This window comes from Bos javanicus, chromosome 2, assembly GCF_032452875.1.
Source record: "Bos javanicus breed banteng chromosome 2, ARS-OSU_banteng_1.0, whole genome shotgun sequence".
Taxonomy (NCBI): Eukaryota; Metazoa; Chordata; class Mammalia; order Artiodactyla; family Bovidae; genus Bos; species Bos javanicus.
Window position 1 is genome coordinate 19,471,829 of NC_083869.1, and position 26,432 is coordinate 19,498,260.

General features: G+C 33.4%; 1 protein-coding gene across 7 annotated transcripts in view; it reads right to left on the reverse strand.

Annotated features, from left to right (window-relative positions):
- AGPS (alkylglycerone phosphate synthase) overlaps positions 1-26,432 on the reverse strand; it is a 134,168-nt gene that overhangs the window by 59,280 nt on the left and 48,456 nt on the right. For all 7 annotated transcript variants that reach the window (XR_009739801.1, XR_009739797.1, XR_009739807.1 and 4 more), the window contains 5 exons: positions 25,614-25,693; positions 24,243-24,323; positions 14,335-14,460; positions 11,723-11,831; positions 4,136-4,263 (listed from right to left, as the gene is read on the reverse strand). Coding sequence is in view for 4 of the 7 variants with exons in the window: in XM_061434399.1 (XP_061290383.1) it covers positions 4,136-4,263; positions 11,723-11,831; positions 14,335-14,460; positions 24,243-24,323; positions 25,614-25,693 (524 nt within the window). In the remaining 3 variants the exon portion in view is untranslated. The remainder of the gene's footprint in view (positions 1-4,135; positions 4,264-11,722; positions 11,832-14,334; positions 14,461-24,242; positions 24,324-25,613; positions 25,694-26,432) is intronic.

The window sequence follows — 26,432 nt, forward strand, 5'->3', positions numbered from 1 at the left end:
AAGTGATGGCAGGTAGAAAACGCCACCATCCTCAAAAGGAAAAAAAAAAAAAAGCTATCTTTTAATCTGTAATTCTAAAAACCTAGTTCTGATACTGAGAAATAGTTTTCGGAGGAATTCGTACTAATCCATGCACATACACACAATGTTTCCTCATAATGAAACAAACTGGTCCTCTCTCAATATCATGAGGTATGCTTAAGTTTTTATTGGCAGGGGATGGGGGGAAGATCCCAAACTTTAAAAACTGCTTTTGAACTTGTTTCAACACTCAGTGTTCCCTTCACATCTTGTAAAAAGATACTTGTCATTTTAAAACAAAACAGAAAAATATCACATGACACTAATATTCTGATTAAAAAACACAACTTTCCCCCCTTGAGAGGCTACTGTAGGAAATCTATTCTCTGAGAAAATCATAAAAGCCACTTACCCATCTACTGAGTAAAGCTGGAGGTTCTACTGGACTGCCACTTATGAGGCAGAATCACATTAATCTTACACTAAATCTTCCTTTCTAGCTCCTCACAAGGCACTGAAGTACTGCAAGAGGGCAATTCCTCCCATGGACAAAGATCAGATGAGCGACCTTAATAGAATCCTGCTGCTGCCAGTATAAAGTTGCTTAATTCATTTCCTTCAGTAAGAATAGTGATAAAAAATATACACAGAGCGCACTTGGCTATTTGTGAACAATCACGTCCACTCCTTTCCAAAAGATACTCAACCAACATACAGTTTCCCATTTCAAATGCAACTTGAGTCTGCAAACAGTGCAAAAATGGAAATGCTATGAAATGACAGTGAGGAATTACAAGCAGCCAACTCATTATTCAATCAAGAATTTGGCACAATCGTAAACCATGTACCATCTATTTTAATGGATCTTAGTTCTCTTGCTATCAACTGAACTTTCCAATCACAAATTGAATGACTAGTGCCAAAACCTGATCATTTTCTCACTTTTTCTGTGTGAAAATACTGTTACAAGGCAGGGCAGCATACAGTACTATTCTTGACACATGCAGTTTGCATACTCTATAAACTAATATAAAATGTGTGTAAACCATAATACACTTACTCATTTCCAGGAAAGGCAGATAGATATTAATGTCCCTCTATATGTGCAGTATAACAAGAGTAAAAATGCAGGTTCCCCAAATAGTGGAATATCTCCAAATCCCATTGACTACTCTCAGCCGTTGTTTCATTCATAAGAGCAATATTTGAGAATGAAATACCTATCTAGGCTTTTCAATCAGTTTCAAGTAAGGCAAGCTTTCCAGTTACACAGTATTTTTGTCTCTAAAAATTGCTATTACTAATTATACAGAACAAAATTATTAAAACTTTAGAGTGGAAAGAACATTTCAATCAACCATCACCTTTATTTATCCCGAGAGAGAGAGAGAGAGAGAGAGAGAGGGAGAGGGAGAGGGAGAGAGAAATACCTCCAATATAGTTTTCTATAGTGAATTTAGATTATGGTCATATTGTGAATACCCAAGCAATTTTTTTTTTTAAAGAGCAATTTTTATTGACTTACTCAATGATGAAGAAAAACCTCACCACCTGCCTTTTATTAGCCCAAGTGGCTTTTATCTGTTACTTTCTATCAGGAATATATTAAATTGTAACAAAAACTGCATCAAATTCCACCAACTATTTATGTTTAATTAACTTCCAATTTTAGTGAAATTAAAAGTTCAGGATTTTGACAAATTTGTACACCATTTCTCATTAATGAAACCTAAGACAGAATTACATTTAAGTATTTGTAATATGGAAAAGCAATAGAGCACTCAAGCATAAAATACATCTACTTCTATTCCGAAGATAAGTCTACTAAATCTGTGTTCTGCAGAGTGGAGACATTGTGAGGGGTGGAGCTGGCCAACATAGAGTGTAACCTCATTAAAATCTTTTATTGAAAATACAAACAAATTTGACTAATTTCATAAATTCTATAATTATTTTTAAAAATCTAATTTGGCATCCATAGTTACCTTACCAAAAAAAAAATGGAGGCAACAGGCAACAATGGCCAGTTAAAAACATATCACTGAAAATCTGAATGAGAGAGACAATATAGACTGTATCTTTAATAATAAAGCTCTTCTTGGAGGGGATATAGTCAAGCTTGAGTAAGATGAAAAGTCAATATAAATTAAAGTACTTAACGCAAAGAATAAACTACAGTACAAAGTAAAAACATTAGAATAAAAAAAAAATCTCACTAAGGAAGATTTGAAATTAATCAGAAAATACAATCTATTTATGGAAAACATTTTATTTTATTTTGATTTTAAATGGTGAATTTATGGTTATTTTCTTAAAAATAAAGAATAACAAAAACCCCCTAGTTTCCCATTCTTCTAGGTATGAATTCACAAGCAAAAAAACCATAAGGCTCTTCAAGCACTTCTTTTGCTTCTTAATACCTGGGGTATCTTAAATTTAAAGATGGCCTTGGCCTGTAAGTGATGGAAGGTTTTAGCAACAAGTTATCAGAACACAGAACTTTACTGCTCCGTGCTCAAATATTTATTCTTAAACTTATTTCCACTCCTCTACTCGATAATTTCACTTATAATAAATATTATTGCCATCTCATTATTTTAGTAAACATAGCATAATACTTATATATTTTAGCTCTCTGACCATAACATAATATCCTTGAAGTCTGAATGAATTAGGAGCTCTTATGTAAGCATTTCAACAACATTCACCTCTGCGTTAACATCACCAAAGTAACCCACTACGAGTTCAAGAATGTTCACTCCAAGACTACACACGCTTCTTTTAAAACTCTCCCTTCACCTAAGGGTAAGACAACCAACATCAAGCAGCCTATGGCTAAATCTTGAGGAGAGAAGAAGAAATCCAACGACAAGCAACTGAAGCTACCAGGGATTATAAAAATTACCCTTGTCAACTGTTAGATTAGGTGATCACACAGTTGGACTTTTTAAAGTGGGAAATTCTAAGAACGACTGTCTCAGAAGACAAGATTGAGTGAATGGAAAAAGAACACTGGCAATGGTAAATATGTGGGGAAATATAACATTTTTTTAACTTATTTTATTTCTTTAAAACATTAATAGTGGTTTGGTTCTCTTGGGATGATAGGAAGGTAAGGTCCAGTACCTTATGAAGTCCACAATGAATATGGAGCACTTGCCAGATACCACTCCTTTTCCTCATCAGATCCTCCCTCCATCCTATTCTGGATACCAGGAAGCTGACCTATATATATCTCTTTCTCACACACATAAGAGAGCTCCCTTGCACTCAAAATTCAAGTGGGTATAGCTGACGGGAAGTATTAAAGAATTCTATGAGTTCAGAGAAAGCAAGAAGAGGCTGGACCTTCTCCCTGCTAGGAAATGTTGAAATAAAATTTTTTCACAAATCATTATAGCTCAAACCATTGACCAAATATCTAAAGAAATGCAAGAATTTCCAAAATAATACATATAACTAAACACAGAAATAAGATTACTTGGCATCATTTACTCAAAACAATATATTCCTTGACAATATATTCCTTTTTTCAAAAAAGGAGAAAGTGGGAATTCTTCTTAGCTTATATCTAAATATGTTATATTCCTATATACTATACTATGTTACTTAAGACACAGCTTAGGTAATATTATAAACAAGTAAGGCCTAGTAGCAGTACATTCTAAGAACTGATGAAGTTTGATTACATATATTTAATTTCTATTTTTGGGGGCTATTGATATTCAGCCATTTATTTTAATTTCAATAAATATCTTAATTTAAGAAAAATGCAACATTACTTCAATTAATCACAAAATATCTTACCCAAAAATAACCTGAGAAAACATTCAATAAAAGGCAGAATCATTTGAAGCGGTCAACCCAGGTACATACCTTACCTTGGCTTAAAATCAAATAGCATTCTTTAAATCAAGAAATAGGTGTATAATTACGGAAAGAAATAGCAACTGAAAGGAATGATTTTACAACATTACCTTTCCATATAGAACTGGGTAAAAACCACAAATATAACACAACTAAATATGAAGATTATATGTGACATAGCAAAATCAATTATGCAATAGAATTTTTAAAATATAATATATGGGTGGGGTTTTGTTTTTGTTTTTACCTGTTTTGCAATTTCTCTTAAACAGGCTACTCCTTGTTCAAAATTAGGGAAAGCTACTGAGCCATACTTTTGGTATTCAGGAATTGGTCTGATTTTTATTGTAGCTTCTGTTATCACACCAAGAGTTCCTGAAAAAGAAGGGGGAATATCCAATATATCACATGCCAATTTTCTAAATCATATTTAAAATTATTTTATCTATTTTTTCTAATAATTTATTCTATTACTCATATTTAAATCTATTTAATCTATTCTATATGGGGAATAATGGCTACTCAAGTCTTCCTAGGAAAACAACTAAGCAAATTTTATAATTTCTTAAAAGAGGTCTTTGGAATACATTTTTCTTAGTTATGTATAAATATTTTAAAACATTTTAAGGCAACCTTTCTCCAAGAAGGTCAATTTAAAATAGTTTTTAAAGTATAAAACCTGTTAAAATTTTTTTAAAAATCTTGAAAGCAACAGGTTTGCATACCTCATATGCATTCAAACAAAGGTATATTTTGATATTTGAGCCTATTTTTATTATGACAATTTACTGGGGCAAAAAGAACCTAATTTTCTATGAGAATTTAAGATGACATTTTCTATGTCATTTAAGATGACAGAAGAAGTTAGACTATCACACTTTGCCTTTTTTCCCTAAGAATTCATAAAAAGAAAAGACAAAGACAGTATTCAGATGTCCTAAAAAGAAACAAACGAACAAAAACCCCAAATATTTCAGAGACAAAAAAGTTATCAGTTATCATAAATAGCTAGCACAAGAGGACCATTAATGAAACATATGTCCTTTTCTTTATCACACAGAGGAGTGGAGGACAAATCAGAGAGGAAAAAAACAAGTTAAATATAACTATATGATTTAAACATCTATGCTAAAATATTTGAATAACCATGGTTAAAAATAATGTATTCAAAAAGCCAAGCTTTTCAAATCAGTGCTTTCTAATGTACAAATGATATAAATTATTTCTAATAATATTAAGTAAATTCTCTGAGAATCATGAAACAAAGAACAAAAGGGAAATCTGAAATTGTAGAACTTAATTATAACACTAGAAATGTTAAAAATATCACAAGAAACAATGATTCCAATAAATTTATAATATACCTAAAATATCAATACATAATACAAGGTTAAAAACTACTATGAATCCACAAAAAGTAAACTATATTATACAACATTATGCTTGTCACACATACAAATGATTTCCTACTCAGACAGCAAATACAAACCTATTTTGATTTGTAAATCACAACAGCTCTGCAAGATTGGCCTGTTTAATACCTGAATTAAAAATAGATATGATCTCACTTGCATGTGGAATCTAATAAAAATAAACAATAAACATACAGCAAACTTATAGAAAAGACATCAGATTTATGGTTACCGAGGGCAGGGGAAGAAAGAATTGAAGTGGTCAAAAGGTATAAAGTTTCAGTTATAAGATAAATAAGTATCAGGAATGTAATGTACAACATAAGGACCACAGTTAACACTGCTGTATGATATACAGGAAAGTTGTTTGGAAAGTAGATCCAGAGTTATTACAAGGACAAGTTTTCTTTTTCCTTTTCTTTTTGTTGTATCTATATGAGATGATGGATGTTAACTAAACCTACTATGGTAATCATTTCACAATACATGTAAATCAAACCATCATGCTGTACACTTTAAACTTATGCAGTGATACATGTCAATTATTGTTCAGTAAAACCAGGGGGAACAGTGGGAAGAACCTCTCCTAAGCTCAGAAAAAAATCTCAAACACTAACCCTAGGAACTATCCCTTCTAAGGGATACATTTTAAATGGGTAAATTTTGTAAAATTTAGATGGGTGAAGTGTGTAAATTCTATCTCAATAAAACAAAGGAAACTTCAGAGTCATCTTTTTAAACAAGGAGTTATGTACATGCTCAAAAAGTTTACACACACACATACAAAACATTAGCAAACTTTAAAATTCTAATTTTACATCAAAATTCTAGGTATTAGGTAAGCAGTGACCATGCCCTAAATTTCTGTAGCTGTATTGCCTCATATGTATAGTAGGTACTCTAAAGCAGTAAAACCCACTGTAACACTAAGTAAGATTAAAAAATAAAAATTAGTAAAATGAGACTTTGCACTGTTGCAAGATTAATGAAATGACCAAGGCATGTCTGTGCAACTATTTAGCTATGAGTTCTGCAGCAGGAGGTAGGGGTTGAAGGGGTCCCCACTTTAAAAGGAAACTCCATCCAAGTCCCCAATGCACTCTGACTCAGGGCAGTTCTTCCACACAGATCTATATTCAAATTAATCCAATTAAAACAGTTTACATCTAAATTCACTTCATCAAAAGGCTCATTTCTGTTAGGCTTACTGATTATTTTATTGAGCTTTATTATTTATTGATTCTTTTGCTCTGGGAATTTTATGTCAGTGGAATGATATAAAACTACTTAAGATTATCTATCACTTGATTATTTGCACATTATAGTAATATTTTATACCCATTTTATATAATTGTAAACAACTCCATAGCTAAGTGACATCATAGATGTCATTCACTTTTCTTTTTCAATAAAAGTATGCTGCTGTAAATTTAAGAATTTCCTGTTTTACAGTTTCAAACATAATGTTAAGAAAACTGAAAGCTTCAACTACTATCTAATAAAAATGCAAGTATTTGCTTGAAGTAAATAAAATCTTTCATAATTTGAAAATATACCTTCAGATGACTTCAGGACTGAGAAAAATGGTAGTCATTTGATTCTCAATCTACTCCTCCCCACGCTCAACATGAAAATCAATAAGGAAAACAAAGAAAACCACACAGGACAGATACTTTAGTATTAAAAGGAGACAAAATATACTATAATCTTCAAATTATTCCTAAGTATAGATAAAAAGTAAAAATTCCAACAGACCTTTTACAATCTTCCAGCTGCTACAAGTAGAAAGTGAGTAAGGGGTGAGGAGTGGTGGTTGAGGAGGGTTAGAAGACTCAAGAAAGACTCTTTAAGAAAGACTCGTTAAGACTCCTTGAGAAAGAATAAAAGCAGCAGAGGACTTAAAGGAGGCAGACACAAAATCAACCCCAGAAAGAAAAAGTGCAACAATAAACCCGAATACTATATAAATCTTGGTGATCTAATCTATAACCCTGGCTCTCCATAACCCTGGAGGGGTGTGAAGATGGAACCAGAAATGATACCCTTGGAGAAGCAGGGGAAGTATTTTCAAAGAAGCATCAACTGAAAGTAGTGTAGTACTCCTTGGAGACAAGGTAGTGAAGGGAAAGACTAAAATTAGGAGAAAAATTAAAGATCTGAAAGAAATAAAAAACAAGATATGTCATGGCTAAAAACACCACCATTCCTGAAGCAAACAGCACAAAAGAGAGTATAAGTGACAGAACAGAACACTCAAAGTAGGGGGCTTTCCAGGCAATAAACAGGAACAGAGAAAAAGCAAACCAAACCCAAACAAAACTACTACGAAAGGTCAGAAAATGCAAATAAAAGCTTTTCCACTGATGAGATTGCCGCCGCACCCCCCCCACCCCCCCACCACCCCCCCCCCACCAACAAAACAAACAACAATCCTGGAGAAAACCGTAACACAACTTTTCAAACTCAATTCAATATTGTCAAATAAACATTTGAGGATATAAAAAAAACACTTGAATTAGAAATATAAACACTAAAAACATAAATGGACAAAAAACAAGAAGAAATGAAATAAAAGATGACCAAACTCAGGGAAGAAACAGAACAACAAAAATGAAGACTAGGTTACAAGGAGGAAAAACAATAGACTCAAATGAAAACTTAATAGAGGGCATTGAAGAAAAGCAAGAAAATAACCAAGTGAATGAAAATGATATTAAGAAAGAAGTTGAGGGGAGAAGTTTGCAAAATCATGGCTGAAATGGCAAACAAGCAAAGAAACTCAGACAAACATATAATTGGTATCCCTGCAAAAGAAAAATCAAAACACTGCAGGGAAGGGGGAAATGTGCTCCCAAATCCTACTACTCAACACTACAGTCCCCCAAAAACCTTTACAGAAATAAAAGAAGACCAGCATATACACACAGAAAGGGTCCCTTGGATACCAGAGCAAAAGTAACATAAACTTTAATGAAAAACAACACCACCACCACCACTCTCAGTGCCTCTAGGCAAAAAGGCAAGAGAATTGGCATCAGATTCCTCAAAACAGCACAGAAAACCAAAGCAACAGTGGTATAGTATTTAAACAAGGAAAGAATGTGTGACCCATGAAAGTCACTCAAGCTGTCATGCAAGTATCAAGGCCACAGAAAATAGTTAAGATTCCAGAACTCATGGGATATACAAATGTGCCTTTCCTGAGGAAATCTACTAAAAGATGAGCTTTATTTAACCAAAAGATGAAGTAAAGTGACACAGAAGAACCAACAGTAAGTATTTCATCCATTTCATTTTAGAGCAAAGACTAAAACAAGGGTGGGCAATGAGTTAAAAAATAAAAATGTGCTTTTAAGCCATTTTTCAAATAAAAGAGCAAGTCATTATAAATTACTAGTAAATTCCATATATAGGAAAAGAATAAAAAACATTTCAAATGCTTTATTATATTTTTAATTATATTGATCAATTTATATAATGTATAAAATGGGAGGAAGCTGCTTATCCAAAAAATAATTATGAAAAATTCATAACACAAAACAAGACAAAAACATTAAACTTAACTTTGTTAGTCACATGTGGAACTTAGTAGGATAGGGGGAAATAGGTTTTTTATAACAGTAATACTTTCAAGGTTGTCATCAGATGACTTCCCTCATGGCTCGGACTGTAAAGAATCTGCCTGCAGTGTAGGAGACCGGGTTTGATCCCTGGGTTGGGAAGATCTGGAGAAGGGAATGACAACCCAATCCAGAATTCCTGCTTGGAGAATTCCATGGACAGAGGAGCCTGGCGGGCCACAGTCCATGGGGTCGCAAAGAGTCGGATACAACTGAGCAACTAACACAAACATAATGTTTTCAAGGCTGTCATCAAATGATTTAACTACAGCAAAAGAAAATACTTTCTAAAGCTCAAGGAAAAGTGTATGATTCAAATTTAAGGCAGGAGGTTATGAGATAGTTCAAAATAGCAGAAAGCACAGTACTGTTAAAGAATATGATTTCACAGAAGTTTACCTTCTCAATCAAGCTGTCTCCTGGCCTATAGTAAGATGACTCTATATTCACATACATACAGAAATGGTGACCAGGGACCACAAATATACTTACAAAGATCACTGATGCAAAAATAATGAAGAGCCACAATAGTAATAAATTTAACATTTTCTGAGTACTTACTATCTGCTTATAAACTGTGTGGCATAATCTCATCTGACCCTCCCAAAAGGCTTATGAATACAGATACTTTTATTATCCCCATTTTACAGCTGAGGACATTGGGCACAGAGAATCACCTAATTTACACAGTCACAAAAATATAAGTGGTGAAACCAGGACTAAAATCCAAGTCTGAAAGATTTCACAGTTCATGCTCTTAAATCAGTATGGCATTCTGCATGGATCTTTATAATAAAATCTCATTTAAATACAGTAATGTACCCTAGTACATATGCTTTTTAAAAAGTAAGCAAAGATATACAGTTTATTATAAGTTTGCTCTCCTTAAATTCATATAATAATTTACTATTGAGGTACGAGGCAGCCCAGTGTTTTGGATAAAGTTCAAACTATTTTAAAAGGGATAAAAGACCAGATTATCTCTTGTAATCGCCCTGTAATCCTTACCACTCCACCCTAATCTACAGTCCACTCCACCCTAAAATTAAATCTTATGTTCCAGTTGTACTGAAAACCTGGCACCTTCACAAGGCAGACACAGCACTTTCTCACTTGTAAATCTGCTCACATGCAGTTCTCTCTGCAGGGCAACTCCCTCCCCACCTATTCCTGCAACTGTCTAGAATTATTTCCTCCTTATCACTCTTGAAGGACCATTTTAGGCACAACCCCTCAAAGGAAATCTGCCTAAGCTCCCATCTATATGACCTTTGTCTGTATTTCTCTTCTGTTTATGTCTATCATAGAATTTATCTTATTCTATCAATAATGGTCAATTATTACTTGTGTCCTTGAGTGTTCCAGCACAGTACCTAGCAATCAGAATTTTTAAAATGCTAATTGATGGAAGAAAAAAATGTCTGATGTGGTTACTTGAAAAGATAATTTATAGGGTTGACTCCAACTATCTATATACCAACAGTAAAACTAATAATTATCAGTTTTAATACCTATTATTCAATTTGACATTTAATGGGAGAAAGTTGTATTTTTTTCAGTTAACTCTTAGATGATGCATTAATATGAGAAGTTCCAAAAATTATACTTTTTAGAGAACTCTATTATTTTAAAGGAATTTAACATTTTGTTTTTCTCGTCAAAACTGCAGTTCTGTTTTTCCATCTAACAGTACACTGACCTGTTTGCTAGAAAAAGAGTAAGAGTAAATTGGTGAAATACCTTGACAAAAGTTTGTCACTAATTATCATGAAAAATATCTAGGCTATTACCATTGGTCATCATAACTTAATAGGTGACTTTCAGTATATTACTAAGACACATAATTTGTAATTTTTTCCTTGATGCTACCATCAGAAGTTAGAATTATGCCCTAAAAACCCTTATTATAAGTGCTCTTTTATCCATGAATATAGCTATATGTTTTGAAAATCTTTTTGACAACTTGTACTACCTTCTGACATTACTAATGAGTTCCTCTGGTAATACAGAAACACTTTATTTCTCTAAATTTAAAGGATAACTATCCCCCTCTACCATCCTAAGAACTGAAAAATATGCCTAACTTCACCTTACCCATAAAATTCAGTGCCTACATAACAGTTTGCAAACCAGAAGGAAGGTTAGTTTTTGGTTTTTTCTGATAGATACAGAAATTAAATGTTTTGCATAAAATGAAAAACTATATTCTAACCTACCCAGTATTAAGTAACCAAGCAAAGGACATGACTTAAGCAAAAAAAATAAAAGACTAAGAAGTTTGAAGAGATGAGAATTTTAAATTCCACTTCTTAAAACACCAAGTAGCAAATAACAAAAGATAAAATTATAGAAAGACAAAAGACAATAAGATAATACTTTATTAATCCTTTCTTCTTGATAATTCAGAGATTAGAAAATATCACACCATAAAATATTATAGCAAACCATTTTAAACCCTAACAACTACTCCTGCTAAAACTGATTCAAAAAGAAAAATATATTTCTAAAAGAAAATATATTTCTAAAATATATTTCTAAAAGAAAAATAAAATAACACCAAAAGGACTAAGCTGGTTCTAAAACCATAAAAAAGCAAAATGCAGGAGAAAGTTTAATAAGATGTTCTCATAATAAAAATTTATGAAGTACTAAATTAAAGTAATAAAACTTAAAAAAACACCTTTCTTTAAATATACAAAACATGTCTTTCTTTCAAAAATCTGATATCACAATATCACAAATTTTTACAAAGTTGAATCACTAACCTGTATTTTTTCATAATAAATTTGCAGTTATATTTACCTTCAGATCCCATGATGAAGTGATGGATATCAGGGCCTGTTGACATTCGAGGTCCTTGACAGCTTTTTTCTATTATACCTCTAGGTGTTACCATTTTTATATGAACCACCTGTTTAATACAATGCATGATGTAAATTCTAGATGTCTGTCAGTGAATGTTGTTTGTGTGGGTACACACACCCTATATATTTATATAAAACACTATTTTTAAAATATTGGTTTAAGTGACAAATGGTGATTCCCTTCAGAATTCTAATATCTTTTAGTAATTATTAGACTAAAAATAAATTTTATGTAACTTTAAAAGAGGGAAAAAATATTCTAAGATTGTTATTGGTCTAGGAATATTCACAGTCTTAAAATTGAAAAACAATTTCTTTAAACCAAAGTTACTCTAGGGTTGTCCATGTGGTAAAGAACTAAAGAACAGGAAAAATATGCAATGATCATATTTTAATGGGTTCATTCTTTCACTCATTTAACATTTATGAAGCACCATTATGCATGTCAAGCATTATTTACATGCTTAGCATTCTAAGAAAAGATTTATTCTTGTCTTATTCCCACCTTCAACTTATCTACTTTATCCACTCAGTAGAAAAGAATGAAGTATTAATTCTGATCATACCAAAATTGGGATGAAGAGGGAGATGTGACTGAGTTAAAAAGAGGAGGAGAGATATGTGTGAGATATGTCTCACACATGTGAGAAAATCATTGTCGGGAGAGAGTCAATCAAAATATGTTCCTCAGATCTGACTCAGAAATGGTTAGGTAAAACCCAACACATTGTTAGGATGTGATAAATAAAAATAGAGTATGTATTGTTGAAGGAAATGAACAAAGGATGTAAATAAACTATTTACACAATAAAAAGAAAAATTGCCAATAGGACATTTTAAAAGTTTACATTTACTAACAAAGAAATATAAAATTATATGACAAAAACATAAATAAAAGGTCTAGTAAAATAAACATTCTCATAGTGCTAGTAAGATTGTCAAATGGCACAAGATTTCTAAAGAGCAACTTGGCTATAAGGGTCCAAAGACATAAAAACATGCTTGATCCAACAATTCAAACTCTGGGAACTTACCCAAAGAAAATGATCAAAGATGTATGCTAAAGAAATTACTACAAAGGATATTTTTCCCTTTATTTATTTCCATAATTTTTAAATAAAAAATAACTTTAAATACTTTTTATAGGGAATTACTTTACTAAATCACAAATTATCAATGAAAGAGAATTATATGCAGTTTTTAAAACTAATGATACAAATCTATGCTCATATACATGGTAATGTATTGATAACATAGTTTAAAGAGCTGATTAAACACAGTATGATGCTTTTTTATAATTAAAACTAGATATAAACATGCAAATAAGTATATTAAGATGTGTACTTATAATTTGTGGCCCTTAAGTAACTGTAAAAAGGATTAAAACAAATTACATGCTTTAGCAGTACTAAAGGTAGCAGTCTATCAAATATGCTTAACTTTGATAAAGCTTTTAATAATTCAATAGCAAAAGGATCAAATTCTGTCCTCTGAACCTGAATTTGTTATCTTAACTACAAAATGAAAAATGTGATTTCTAAAATATCTTCAATTAAAAAAAGATAATGTAAATATTTTTAAAGTGTTCATTATATAGACAAAGTCTTAAATTGTTGGGTGTTAACTACAAAGAACCAATATATTTTATCAATATAATATTATAATATAATATAATATAATTTGATATTTCTATCAACAAAGACATGATAAAAATATTGTAATGCTAGAGTTGAAAAACAAAGCTAAACAGCTCTAAGAATAATGTTAGGAACACCACATTAATAGTCTCAAAAATTATCTTTCAAATTGTTATCAAAATATTGATGACAAAGGGAACTAACATGAATGAAGTACCTATTACATACCAGGGATTCCACTAAGAGTTTTCATTTTATGTCCTTTATTCCTCATAGCAATTCTACACAACAAATAACATCATTCTATTTTATACCATAGGAAATTGAAGTTTAGAAAGGTGAAACAATTTGCACAAGGTCACACAATTAATCACTGTAAAAACTACAAATGGAACAAATGATACTGAATGCCTAGCCAGGATGCCTATCACACACTCTCAAGAGTAATAACACCAGGTCAGTGAAAAAAAAAGTGATGTGTACAAAAAACATTACACTAACTAGAACATTTTCCACTGGGTTCTTTAATTCTACACAGAAACTTTTTTTCAGTAAAATAAATATCTCATAAGGCCAAAGAATAGTAACGACAGACCACCTAACTAAATAGACTAAAATCTTGGTAGAGTTGAAGACTCAGGCTCTAAGTCTTGAAAAATAAAATTTATATGTATTTATAAGTCAGATAAAACATCTACAAAGCTTAGATATCATTCACTCAAAAAGAAGCATTCTTAAATGACCACAGTTGTGTCTTTCAACTGTTTGGATTATAATGCATAGTCAATGTTATTATAATCAAAAGGGGTATACTTTTGAGGGGACTCTTCAACTCAATTCTTAACAGCTTAACAACTTTATAATAATCTCTATTGACCAATCAATTATTATATAGTAATGAGAAAAAATTTACCAAGTCCTCAATATTGCCATAGATATTCTTCTTCATGCCTGACGCTCGAGTAGATACCCATCCTCCCACAGTGCTGAATTCCAGGGAATCTGGTTCATGACCTGTACAATAACCACTTTCTTTAAGCTGAAAAACAAAAATGTAATATTTTACCAGTGAAAATGGCCCCATTTTGCACAGCACTCAACACATTAATTCTTTTCACATTAGAATTTCCATATGTCTTTGCTATCTAGACTCATTAAAACCTAAATAGATAAAGAAACATTTTATCATACTTGTCCAAAAATATTTTTAGCTTTTGCCTAGTGGAAAACTTCGCAAAACTGAAAACTATGAACCAAGAGGCAGTTGTATTTTCCACAGGCTCACCAGGCAATCATACTCCTTACAATCTTTCATTTAAAAGACAACTACCCTTCTTATTTTTTATTCCAACAAAGAGACAATTTAAATTCTTATAGACCTCAGATTATACCTAAATAAGTGCCGACTTCACCTGAACACTTTCAATAAATAAAGCACTTAATCTCTTATTTTCCCTATCCTAATATAATCTGCAGCAGGCCTGCAGAAAATCTGAGCAAATTGCCTGTACTTAAATCTCTCAAGGAGTCATGTGTTTTAATGTACAGCCATCTGGCTAGGTTTCCTGCATGTAATACCATCATTTATTTGTGATGCAGATCATGCATTCCTGTACATTAAATAGTCACTTGTTTCTCATTTTTCTATATTAGCTTGGCTTTGCCATCTGCACAGCACCTGAGGTTGAATGGATGCCCTTTACTGCAACAACACCAAAGCCATTCCACTAAAATCATTTTAAAGGCTCAGCCATCTCATGTCGAACGCTACAGACACCACCATCTGCATACCCACTGTCTACTGCACTCAAGCCCATCAATCTGTGTTGACCATTTTGATAGTCATCCAATTAAGCAACTGTTTCTATTTTTCAAGTAAGCCATGCAGAGATGTAGAATATGTCAGTTGTGTTTATAACTGTGTATTTAAGTATCGTATGCAAGTTATAATCCAAATTTTGAAAGTCGAGTAGGCTAAATATAATTTGTTAGCTTCTGCAGATAAGCAATGCAAATTATTTATCATGTCTAATTCTGTTGCTAGAAAACAAGATTTAAAAAGACATTATTAAATAATAGAATTTTTCACTAAACATTTAATATGTTAATTTAATTTTAAGAGGTAAATAACCACTCGTAAATAAGTAGCTTAAATACAAAACTGAATGTTAAAATCAAGATTATCAGACCAATATACTTCCCTAACTCCCCAACAATCTTTATTCATATCCCAACAATCTATATTCATACTGTGCTGTGCTCAGTCATGTCTTGACCCTATGTGACCCCACAGACTGTAGCCTGTCAGTCTCCTCTTACCTGGAACTTTTTACACAAGAACACTGGAGTGGGATACCATTTCCTACTCCATATTATTTACTCTCAAAAGACTACTGTCTTTCAACTTTTCTGAAGGTAACAAATACACACACACACACAGAACTCTTGAAACTAAACAAGAAAAAATCCAATTAAACAATAGACCGAAGATCTGAACAGACATTTCACTGAAAATAGCAAATAATCATATGAAAAGATGTTCCACATCATATGTCATCAGAGAAATACCAATTAAAACAACAAGATACCACTACAACTTCAAATGAATGGCCCCAAATCAGAATGCTGACAATACCAGATGATGGAGAGGATATGTGACAGCAGAAACTCTCAGTACTGGTGGGACTGCAAATGGTACAGCTACTTTAGAAGACTGACAATTTCTTACAAAACTAAATATACTCTAGCAATCATACTTCATCTATTTAGTCAAAGGAGTTGAAAACTTATGTCCTCATAAAAACCTGCACACAAATGTTTAAAGCAGCTTTATTCCTAAGTGCCAAAACTTGGAAGCAATCAAGATATCTTTCAGTAGGTGAATGGATAAACTATGGAACATTCAAATAACTGAATATTATTTAGTGCTGAGAAGAAAAAAGCTATCAAGCCATGAAAAGACATGGAGGAAACATATATTACTAAGTGAAAGAAGCCAATCTGAAAAGGCCACATATTCTATGATTCCAACTGTACGACATTCTGGAAAAGGCAAAACTAAGGAAATAAGAAAATCAGTGGATGACTTCCCTGGTGGTTCAGGGACTAAGACTCTGGGCTCCCAACGCAGGGGGCGTTGGGTTTGATTCTTGGTCAGGGAACTAATCCCAGGTGCTGCATCCAAGAGTTCACATGCCGCAACTAAAGAAGCCACAAGGCTGTAACAAATGAGTACTGAACATCCCACATGCTACAGCTAAGCCCCGACACAGCCAAAGAATTAAGCAAATAAATATTAAAAAAAAAAAAAAGATCAATGGTTGCCAGAGGTGAGGGGTTGGGGATGGAAAATAAATAGGGAGAGTACAGAGAATGTAGGGCAGTGAAAATACTGAGTGATATTATAATGATGGGTACTCAACAATTATTTAAACATCTGTCCAAACCCACAAATGGACAGCACCATGAGCGAACCCTAAAATAAACTAAGGACTTTCTGTAATTATGATGTGCCAATGTAGGATGTCACTGTATCATTTATATGGGGAATCTAAAAAAGCTGAACTCAAAGAAACAGAGCATAGACTGGTAGTTATCATGGGATGACAGGGTGGGGGAAATGTGACAATAGTGGTCAAAAGGTACAAACTTCCAATTACAACATGAATAAATTCTGAGATTTCAAAAAAAAGAAATCTACCATTCTTGTGAGTGATGTTGATATTGGGGGAGGCTAGGCATGCACAGGGACACAGGCATATAGGAAATCTCTGTACCTCCCTCTCAATTTTGTTTTAAACCTAAAATTGCTCTAAAAATATAGGGTGTTTAAAAAAAATGAAACAAAGATATTTTCAGACAAATGTAGAAAAATTCATCAACAGCAGACCCACACTAAAGATATAAATATTTACAACAAGTTCTTCAAGCAGAAAGAAAGAATCACCAGATTGAATAAAAGGCATCACAGAGGGGAACTAGGGACTTCCCTGGTGGCTCAGTGGTAAAGAACCCGCCTGCCAATGAAGCAGATATGGATTCGATCCCTGGATTGAGAAGATCCCTTGGAAAAGGAAATGGCAACTAACTCCAATGAGTTGCCTGGGAAAACCCATGGAAAGAGGAGCCTGACAGGCTACAGTCCATGGGGTTGCAAGAGTTGGATGTGACTAAGCAACAAAATACAAAACAACGAAGGGTAACTAGATGGGTAAATATAAAAGATGCTTTCTTATTGTTTAAATAGGTGATGACTTAATATTTCAGTAAAAATTATTAAAGTAGAACATGTGACAAAGGCATAGAGATAAGAAACATAATATTCTATGTGTTTTATGCTAAACTCTAAGTATTATATTACCACCTTAAAGTGGACTGTTTTAAGTTAAAGATATATACTATAAAACCTGAAACAATCCTTAAAATAACAAAAAAGATAAAATGGTATCATTATACAAAATTCAATCCGAAAAAAGGCAGTAAAAAGTGGAAAAGGAGAAAAAACACGTAGGTAAGATAAAAAACAAATGGCAAGATGACAGACTTACACTGAAGCATATCAATAAACCACAATGACAGTAAATGGTCTAACCACTGCAATTAAAAGATAGAGACTGTCAGGTTAGATAAAAAGGAAAAACCAACTGTTAGCTACTTACAAGAAAAGCACTTTAAATATAAAGATATAGTAAGTAAAGATATATATAAAATATATATATATATAAAGATATATATAAAGATATATTAGTAAAAAGTTTAAAAATGGAAAAAGGAAAAATATATACCATGCCAACAACAGTGAAAACTGGAATGGCTGTTTTAACATCAGATAAAGTAGACTTCAGAGCAAAAAATACCATCAGAAAGAAGGAAAGTAATTTCAAGTAATTTCATAACAACAAAACTGTTCACTAGTCAAAAAGCTATAAGGATCCCAAGCATTTATTCTCCCAATAACAAAGCTTTAAAATATATGAAGTGAAACTGATAGAACTGCAAGAAAAAATAGATCTGCAATAATAACTGGAAGTTATCATTTCCTTGTCAATACCTGATATAACAAGTAGTCAAAAGAAAAAATTTTTAATACAGAAGACCTAAACAACACTATAAATCAATTTGACTTTAAAGACTACTCCAACCAACAGCAGCAAAAGACAAATTATTTTCAAGTGTTCATGGAATATTTACAAGGTAGACCATGTTGTAGGCCATAAAACAAGTATCAATTAATTTGATATGCTTTAAGTCATATAAAGAATGTTTTCTGAACACAAGAGAATTAACAGAGAAATCAGTAACAGAAAGATGTTTGAAAAAAAATCCCCCGATAACTGGAAACTAAACAACAACACGGGAGTACCTATGGGTCAAAGAAAAAATCAAAAGGGCAGTAAAAAATATTTTGAAATGAATGAAAATGAGAAAACATATCAAAATCTGTGGAATACCACTAAAGCAGTAGTTGGGAGAAATTTATATTACTGAAAACCTATATTAAGAAGAAAGGCCTCAGACTTCTCTGGCGGCACCGTGGGTAAGAAGCTGCCTGCCAATGCAGGGACACAGGTTCCATCTCTAGTCTGGGAAGAGTCTATGTGCCATGAGGCAATTAAGCCCAACCGCCACAACTACTAAGCCCATGCTTCAGAACCGAGTCACGACTACAAAACCCACGTGCTGCAACTACTTAAGTTCGCTATGCTCTAGGGCCGGTGAGCTGCAGCTACTGGGCCTGTGTGCTGAAACAACTGAAGCCCACACACCTGGAGCCTTTGCTCCGCAACAGGAAAAGCCACCACAGTGAGAAGCTGGCACACCCCAACAAACAGTAGCCCTGCTTGCCATTAACTAGAGAAAGCTCATGCAAAGCAACAAAGACCCAGCACAGTCAAAAATAAATAAATAAAATTTTTAAATTATATTAAAAAAAAAGAAAGGCCTCAAATCACCTCATCTTCCACCTCAAGACATAAAAAAAGCATCTGACAAAATCCAAAATCCACTACTAATATAAAACACTCTATTTTTTGTTCTAGGTTCTTTGTATTTTCATATGGAATTTATAATCACCTTATCAATTTCTTAAAAAAAAAAAAAAGTCTCGGGATTTTGATGGGGATTGCATCAATTCTATACATCAATTTGGGGAGAACCAATAATAATACTGAATCTTCTGACCCATGAATATGGTATAGCTTTAGGTTTATTTTAGGTCTGTTTATTTCTCTCAGCTGGGTCTTGCGGTTTTTAGTGTTCAAGTATTTCATATCTTTTAAAAAATGTTTAATATATTTATTTGACTGCTCTGGGTCTTAGCTGCATCATGCCTGGTCTTCAATCTTCACTGCAGCATGTGGAATCTACTTGTGTGACCAGGGATCGAATCCCAGCTCCCTGTGTTGGGAGCATGGAGTTTTAACCATTGGACCACCAGAGAAGTCCCAGTATTTCATATTTTTAATAGATTTTCCCTTAAGTATTATATATGTATTTTATAATATAAGTGGTATTTTAAAAGTTTTCAATTTCTGATTTTTTATTAGTATACAGAAATAAAACTGATTTGTGTGTATAGCTTTTATATCTAGCAATCTTACTAAATTTACTAACTAGTTCTAAAAGTTTTAGCTCCCATTAGATTTACTACATAGATGATCATGTCCTTTGTGAATAAAGACAATTTTACTTCTTCCTTTCCAATCTGTATGCCTTTATTTACTTTAAAAAATTTAAACAGTTTTATTGAGGTTTTTACACCCCACCCCTGTAAAAAAACAGGATATGTGCTTTGATTTTAATAAAATTATAGGATATTTAAACAAACCTACAGTAACAAAAAGCATATCAGAGACTGACAGGGATATAGTAAAGATGAGATGGAGAGAAATATAAAGAGGTCAAAAGGAAACTTTTGGGGTTGGCTGGTGAATGTGTTCTACATCTTGATTGCAGGAACGGTTTCATGCTTGTAGTCATATACCAAACCTTATCAAGTTGCACATTTTAAATGACTGCAATTTACTGTGTGACAATTATATCTCAATGAAACTATTATAAAACAAAATAAAAGAAAATGACTCAAGATTTTAGCTCAAGCTGCCCAAAGAATTGAACTATCACCAACTGGGATTGAGAAGGCTACAGAATAAACAAATTGTGGAGGGAAAACTGAAATTCAATTTTTAAAATATTGAGTTTAAAATGTCTATTACATATACAAGTGGAGATATCAACTAAGCAAGTGGATACGCAAGTCTAGAATTCAAGAAAGAAGTCTGAGATGATACAAATATTGGAGTCTGGCATATAGAAGGAATATTTAAAATCAGCTATCCTTGAATGAACTGAATGAAGCAAACAGTACTCAGTAAAAATTAGTGAAATAAATAAAAGTTCTAAGCACTTTATTAATTTATTTCATCTCAACAAAAACTTTATGAAACAGGAATCATTATTTCCATTTTATAGATAAAGAAACTGAGGCATAGAGAAATGCATCAGAGGTGGGGAAAATCCTAAGTCATATATCCCCAGACTACTAACTAGTAAAATTAAGTAGCCAAAGAATTAATAAATGTAGAAACAAATTCCCAAAACCCATAACGACATTTAGTGACCTCCCTTAAATTTCACACATATTAAAATCAATGTAATTTACAAGTTAAAAAGATGAAAATCTATGCTACCCAACTACTATATTTGTGTCATTTAAAAACTTTTAGAATGAAAAAGCAGCAAATTTTAAGTCAGTTACCTCAGCTGAAGAAGAAACTGAAGGATACAGAAGCATAAGTGAGGAAGAACCTGAACTAGGATCAATACAGCTGTAGAAACTATTTTAAAGTCTACCAGAGGCAAAAAGAAATGTTCTATGTTGGCATTTAAGGAAATGAACTAGTAAGTAAAATATTAAAAGTTCCTAGTCTAGTAAAATGTCATTTAAATTTCAAGGAAATATGTTCCTTGAATTTTAATTCTAACCTTTACAAAAAATCTTGGAAAGGTTAAAATACTACATCAAATGCTGAAATAAAGGATATAAAATTATAGACATGAAAGGCCAGACTTTGTTATAAAAAAAAAAACAAAACTGCTGTGTTGATAATGCCTCTCAGAGCAACAGAAAACGAAACAGGTCTTTTTACAGGTTTTTTCATTAAATGCTATTATTCAACCCATGAAGTTAATTATAAAGTATAATAATTAACAAATCTAATTACCTTGAATTTATAAAACCTTGACTTACTGAAGATCTTTAATGCCTCAATGAATACATTCAATTTTATCTAGTTCTCTGTACCTTAGTGCATTAAATTAAAAAAAAGAAAAATAAAAGTTTAATAATTTTTTTCAAAGCCTTTCGTCCATAATTGATCACTGGACAACCCACTCCAGTATTCTTACTGGGATAATCCCATGGTCAGAGGAGCCTGGCAGGCTACAGTCGATAGTGTCGCAAAGAGTCAAACATGACTGAGCACATGCACACACACACACACACACACACACACCAACTGCCTTCAACTCTTTACTATGAAATAAGGAAAAAGATAATAAAGAGAAGTTCAACAAGCATGTCACATCTCCATGTTCTGTTAAAAGACAGGAAGGAGGGGGTCTCTGTATTCCAAACTGAACAAAACATTCAGTTCATCATTAGCAAATTGGACTTTTTAATTTTGTTTGCAAAAGCTGAGTTACAATTATCTTGACCAGATTTTAAAGGGCTGAAGGAACCAATACATTTTAATAATGACCTGCTTAGACTCCATGAAGAAAACCTCAAGTTTCCTAAAATTCATTAGGATCCCAAAAGTATTTAAGGGCTCTAAGAGTTTCACTCATTCATGACATAACTAAGCGGTTTTCAGTAAAATTATTCACTGAAAATTTCAATGACTAGCAAAACCAACCAATTGATCAAATTTATTAATTTCTGAAAATTCTATGTCCAACGTACTCTATTTTGCTCCATTTTTACTACTTTATTTCAAGTCACTATCAGCCCTTGCCCAAATTATTGCAGCAGCCACTTTATCTGCCTTTATGTGTCCATCCATCCTCCACACAGTAGCATACAAGAACTATCTAAGTACAAAGGTAAAGTTCAAACTTTATGATCTAACCTCTTTGTATTGACCTGCTTCATCCTCTACCACTACTAAATGTACGATAGAAAGTGAAAGTCACTCAGTCGTGTCCAACTCTTTGCGACCCCATGGACTGTATAGTCCATGGAATTCTCCAGGCCAGAATACTAGAGTGGGTAGCCTTTCCCTTCTCCAGGGGATCTTCCCAACCCAGGGATCAAACCCAGGAATCCTGCATTGTAGGCAGATTCTTTACCAGCAGAACCACAAGGGAAGCCCAACTATATGTATACTCATCCAGAATACAAACACCAAGAATATGTATTCTCCAATATACACAGCCTACATCTCAGCCGTACTCAGCTACCTGCAGATCCCCTCAAGCAACAGCTGCCTATAAACCTTCCACACATGCTGCTTCCTCTGACTGGATTGTTCTCTCCACCCCCATATTTCCTTTTCACTCTGATTTATCCTGAAGTTTCATTTTAAATGCCAAGCTCTCTATGATACCGTCTTCAACTCCCTTTTGAACATCATTTGATGAGCCTTAACAGTTAAAACTGGACATGGAACAACAGACTGGTTCCAAATAGGAAAAACAGTATGTCAAGGCTGTATATTGCCACCCTGCTTATTTAACTTCTATGCAGAGTACATCATGAGAAACGCTGGGCTGGAAGAAGCACAAGCTGGAATCAAGATTGCCAGGAGAAATATCAATAACCTCAGATATGCAGATGACACCACCCTTATGGCAGAAAGTGAAGAGGAACTCAAAAGCCTCTTGATGAAAGTGAACGTGGAGAGTGAAAAAGTTGGCTTAAAGCTCAACATTCAGAAAACGAAGATCATGGCATCTGGTCCCATCACTTCACGGCAAATAGATGGGGAAACAGTGGAAACAGTGGCAGACTTTATTTTTTGGGGCTCCAAAATCACAGCGGATGGTGACTGCAGCCATGAAATTAAAAGACGCTTACTCCTTGGAAGGAAAGTTATGACCAACCTAGATAGCATATTGAAAACCAGAGACATTGCTTTGCCAACAAAGGTCCATCTAGTCAAGGCTATGGTTTTTCCAGTGGTCATGTATGGATGTGAGAGCTGGACTGTGAAGAAAGCTGAGCGCCGAAGAACTGATGCTTTTGAACTGTGGTGTTGGAGAAGACTCTTGAGAGTCCCTTGGACTGCAAGGAGATCCAACCAGTCCATCCTAAAGAAGATCAGACCTGGGTGTTGTTTGGAAGGAATGATGCTAAAGCTGAAACTCTAGTACTTTGGTTACCTCATGCGAAGAGTTGACTCATCGGAAAAGACTCTGACGCTGGGAGGGATTGGGGACAGGAGGGGAAGGGGATGACAGAAGATGAGATGGCTGGATGGCATCACCGACTCAATGGACATGAGTCTGGGTGAACTCTGGGAGTTGGTGATGGACGGGGAGGCCTGGCATGCTGCAATTCATGGGGTAGCAAAGAGTCGGACATGACTGAGGGACTGATCTGAACTGAACTATTGAGTTATATTGTCTTTTTACCTAATTTTCTGTCATAATATAAGCTTTCCAAGGGTAAGAGATGGGTGTCTTATTCACTATGGAGTTCACAGCATCCAGTTTGATACCTGACTCACAGCAGAAACTGAAAAATCTCAGTGAATATACTGTGAAAGGTACTTTTTTAACAGAGGGGACACACAGCAGTTTTGAAAATCTTAAATAACATACCTGTCTTTCCAATTCTTGTCCTGTTATGCCAGCCTCTACATGAGCTGTCAGATTGTTTTCATCAACCCAGAGGATACGATTCTGTTGCAAAAGAAGAAAGAAGTCTCATCTCCATGAACAGACACTTTCTCAGGAAATACAACTTCCTAACTCTAAGCAGCAAGTGACAAGATAGAAATTAAGTAGTAGTACCCATACTAGAAAGCTCCACTTGTCCCTGACTACACAACATCACAGAGTTAGTGACATAGGCAGTATACTGCACAGGAGTTGGTTTAAAACATAGACACTCATAAAAGGAGGAAGACGGTTTCAAATTAAAGGAGACTAAAAGAAACCACCAAAAGCTAACGTGGGCCTTGTCTGAATGCCTATTCATACAATGAACTATAAAATAAAGACAGTTTTGAGATAACTGGAAAACAAATGTGGACTGGATACTAAATGACATAAGGACTTACTTTTAATTTTGTCAGAAGTGATAACATAGTAAGAAAATGTCTTTTTTAAAAGAAATACACAGAAACATTTGGTGTAAAGTAGTATGCCATCAGGATTTGCTTTAAAAATAGTAGAGGAAAAAAGATAAAGTCAATATGACAAATGTAAATAATTATTTAGAGACTAGAAATATTATTCTCTCAACTTTGATGCTTAAAAATTTCAACAAAATCATAAATATTAAAGTTTTTATTATAATAAAGGATTATAGAAGCAGGAGTACTGTTGACTGTATGAAGATCAAGTTCATACCCAAACTAAAACTTTAAAGTAGCATAAGGGCCAACTCTTAGACCATAATGAACCAAAATTTCAAACAATAATCCTAAAATTAATAGTTCCTTTAAATGGCAACCCACTCCAGTATCCTTGCCTGGAAAATCCCATGGACAGAAGAGCCTGGTAGGCTACAGTCTGTGGGGTTGCAAAGAGTCGGACACGACTGAGAGACGTCACTTCACTTCACTTTACTAATTTTAAGTTAATCTTAAAATTAATTAGCCCCTCTGTTCTTCCAAAAGCAAAGTGCAATAGCATTAGTAAAAATTTGGGAAACAAGTAAGTTTTGATGACTCAAATTAACATTAACTAATATTACTTTTTTTTAATAATACAAAGCAGGTCATCTATTGTATCACAATTTCAATCCATGCTTCTCAAATTATCAGTTAATTTGGTAGAATTCATCAAGGTATATTACTAAGTAAGAGTGAACTTAGCTTTTAGAGATCTGAAAACAAAGATAAAATGATGAAAAGAATTTTAAACAAAATGGACAATATACCTTTTTAAAAACAACTAAGATTGAGCCATAAAGAAAACTTTTAAAACCAAACACTATCTTCAAACACATCTTATGTTATCATATACCATTTGTGAAGTGTCTAAAGAAATAATTGTTCTTGTCTCATCTGCAGGACACATCAGGCCATACGAAACACTTGTCCCTCCTGCCAAAATAGAAGACAATAACTATGCTTAAACATTATTTTTTAGTTACATATCTAGGGCAAATCCCTAATACAAAGTATACAGATAGGCCCACTAGGAAAAATACCTATTTCTACTTTGCAAAATGTAATTGGCAAATACTAACACACTAAAAGTAAACTCACCTTTATTTTATGGTGCGTGCCAAAATGAAGAAATATGGAGCTGAAAGCAAGGGGACATGGCTCCATGCCTTGGGCACACTCAAGTGAAGCCCCTAACAATTTGTGGAACTCCAAAAACATAATTAGAGAAGTTCTAAGCTAATGATTACTGTGGAGAGACAGCATAAAAGAAAAAAATACCCATCCTATACAACTAGACACACCATTATCTTCTTTCTATCATATTTATGAGATTCACTTATCATTTAAAATACTATCTTATATTTCCATACAAAAAGACCTCAATAAATTAGAATATATTCCTTAACATTTGTTGTCAAAGGAAAAATGCTTTCTTGATAACAGTATAGAACAATATAGTATTCTCAATTCTTAACCAGATCTGTATAATCATATAGCAGAATATATTTTAATAGGTACTTTCATATGTTTTGGACAGAATACACATGGAAGTCACCTTGACACAAGGGAAGAATTATAGGGGGTGCTTACCTCCAAGGTTCAGCTTAACTTTTCAAGGTATGATAATATTAAGAACATGGCTATGACCAGTGACCACTATTTCTTGTCAAAG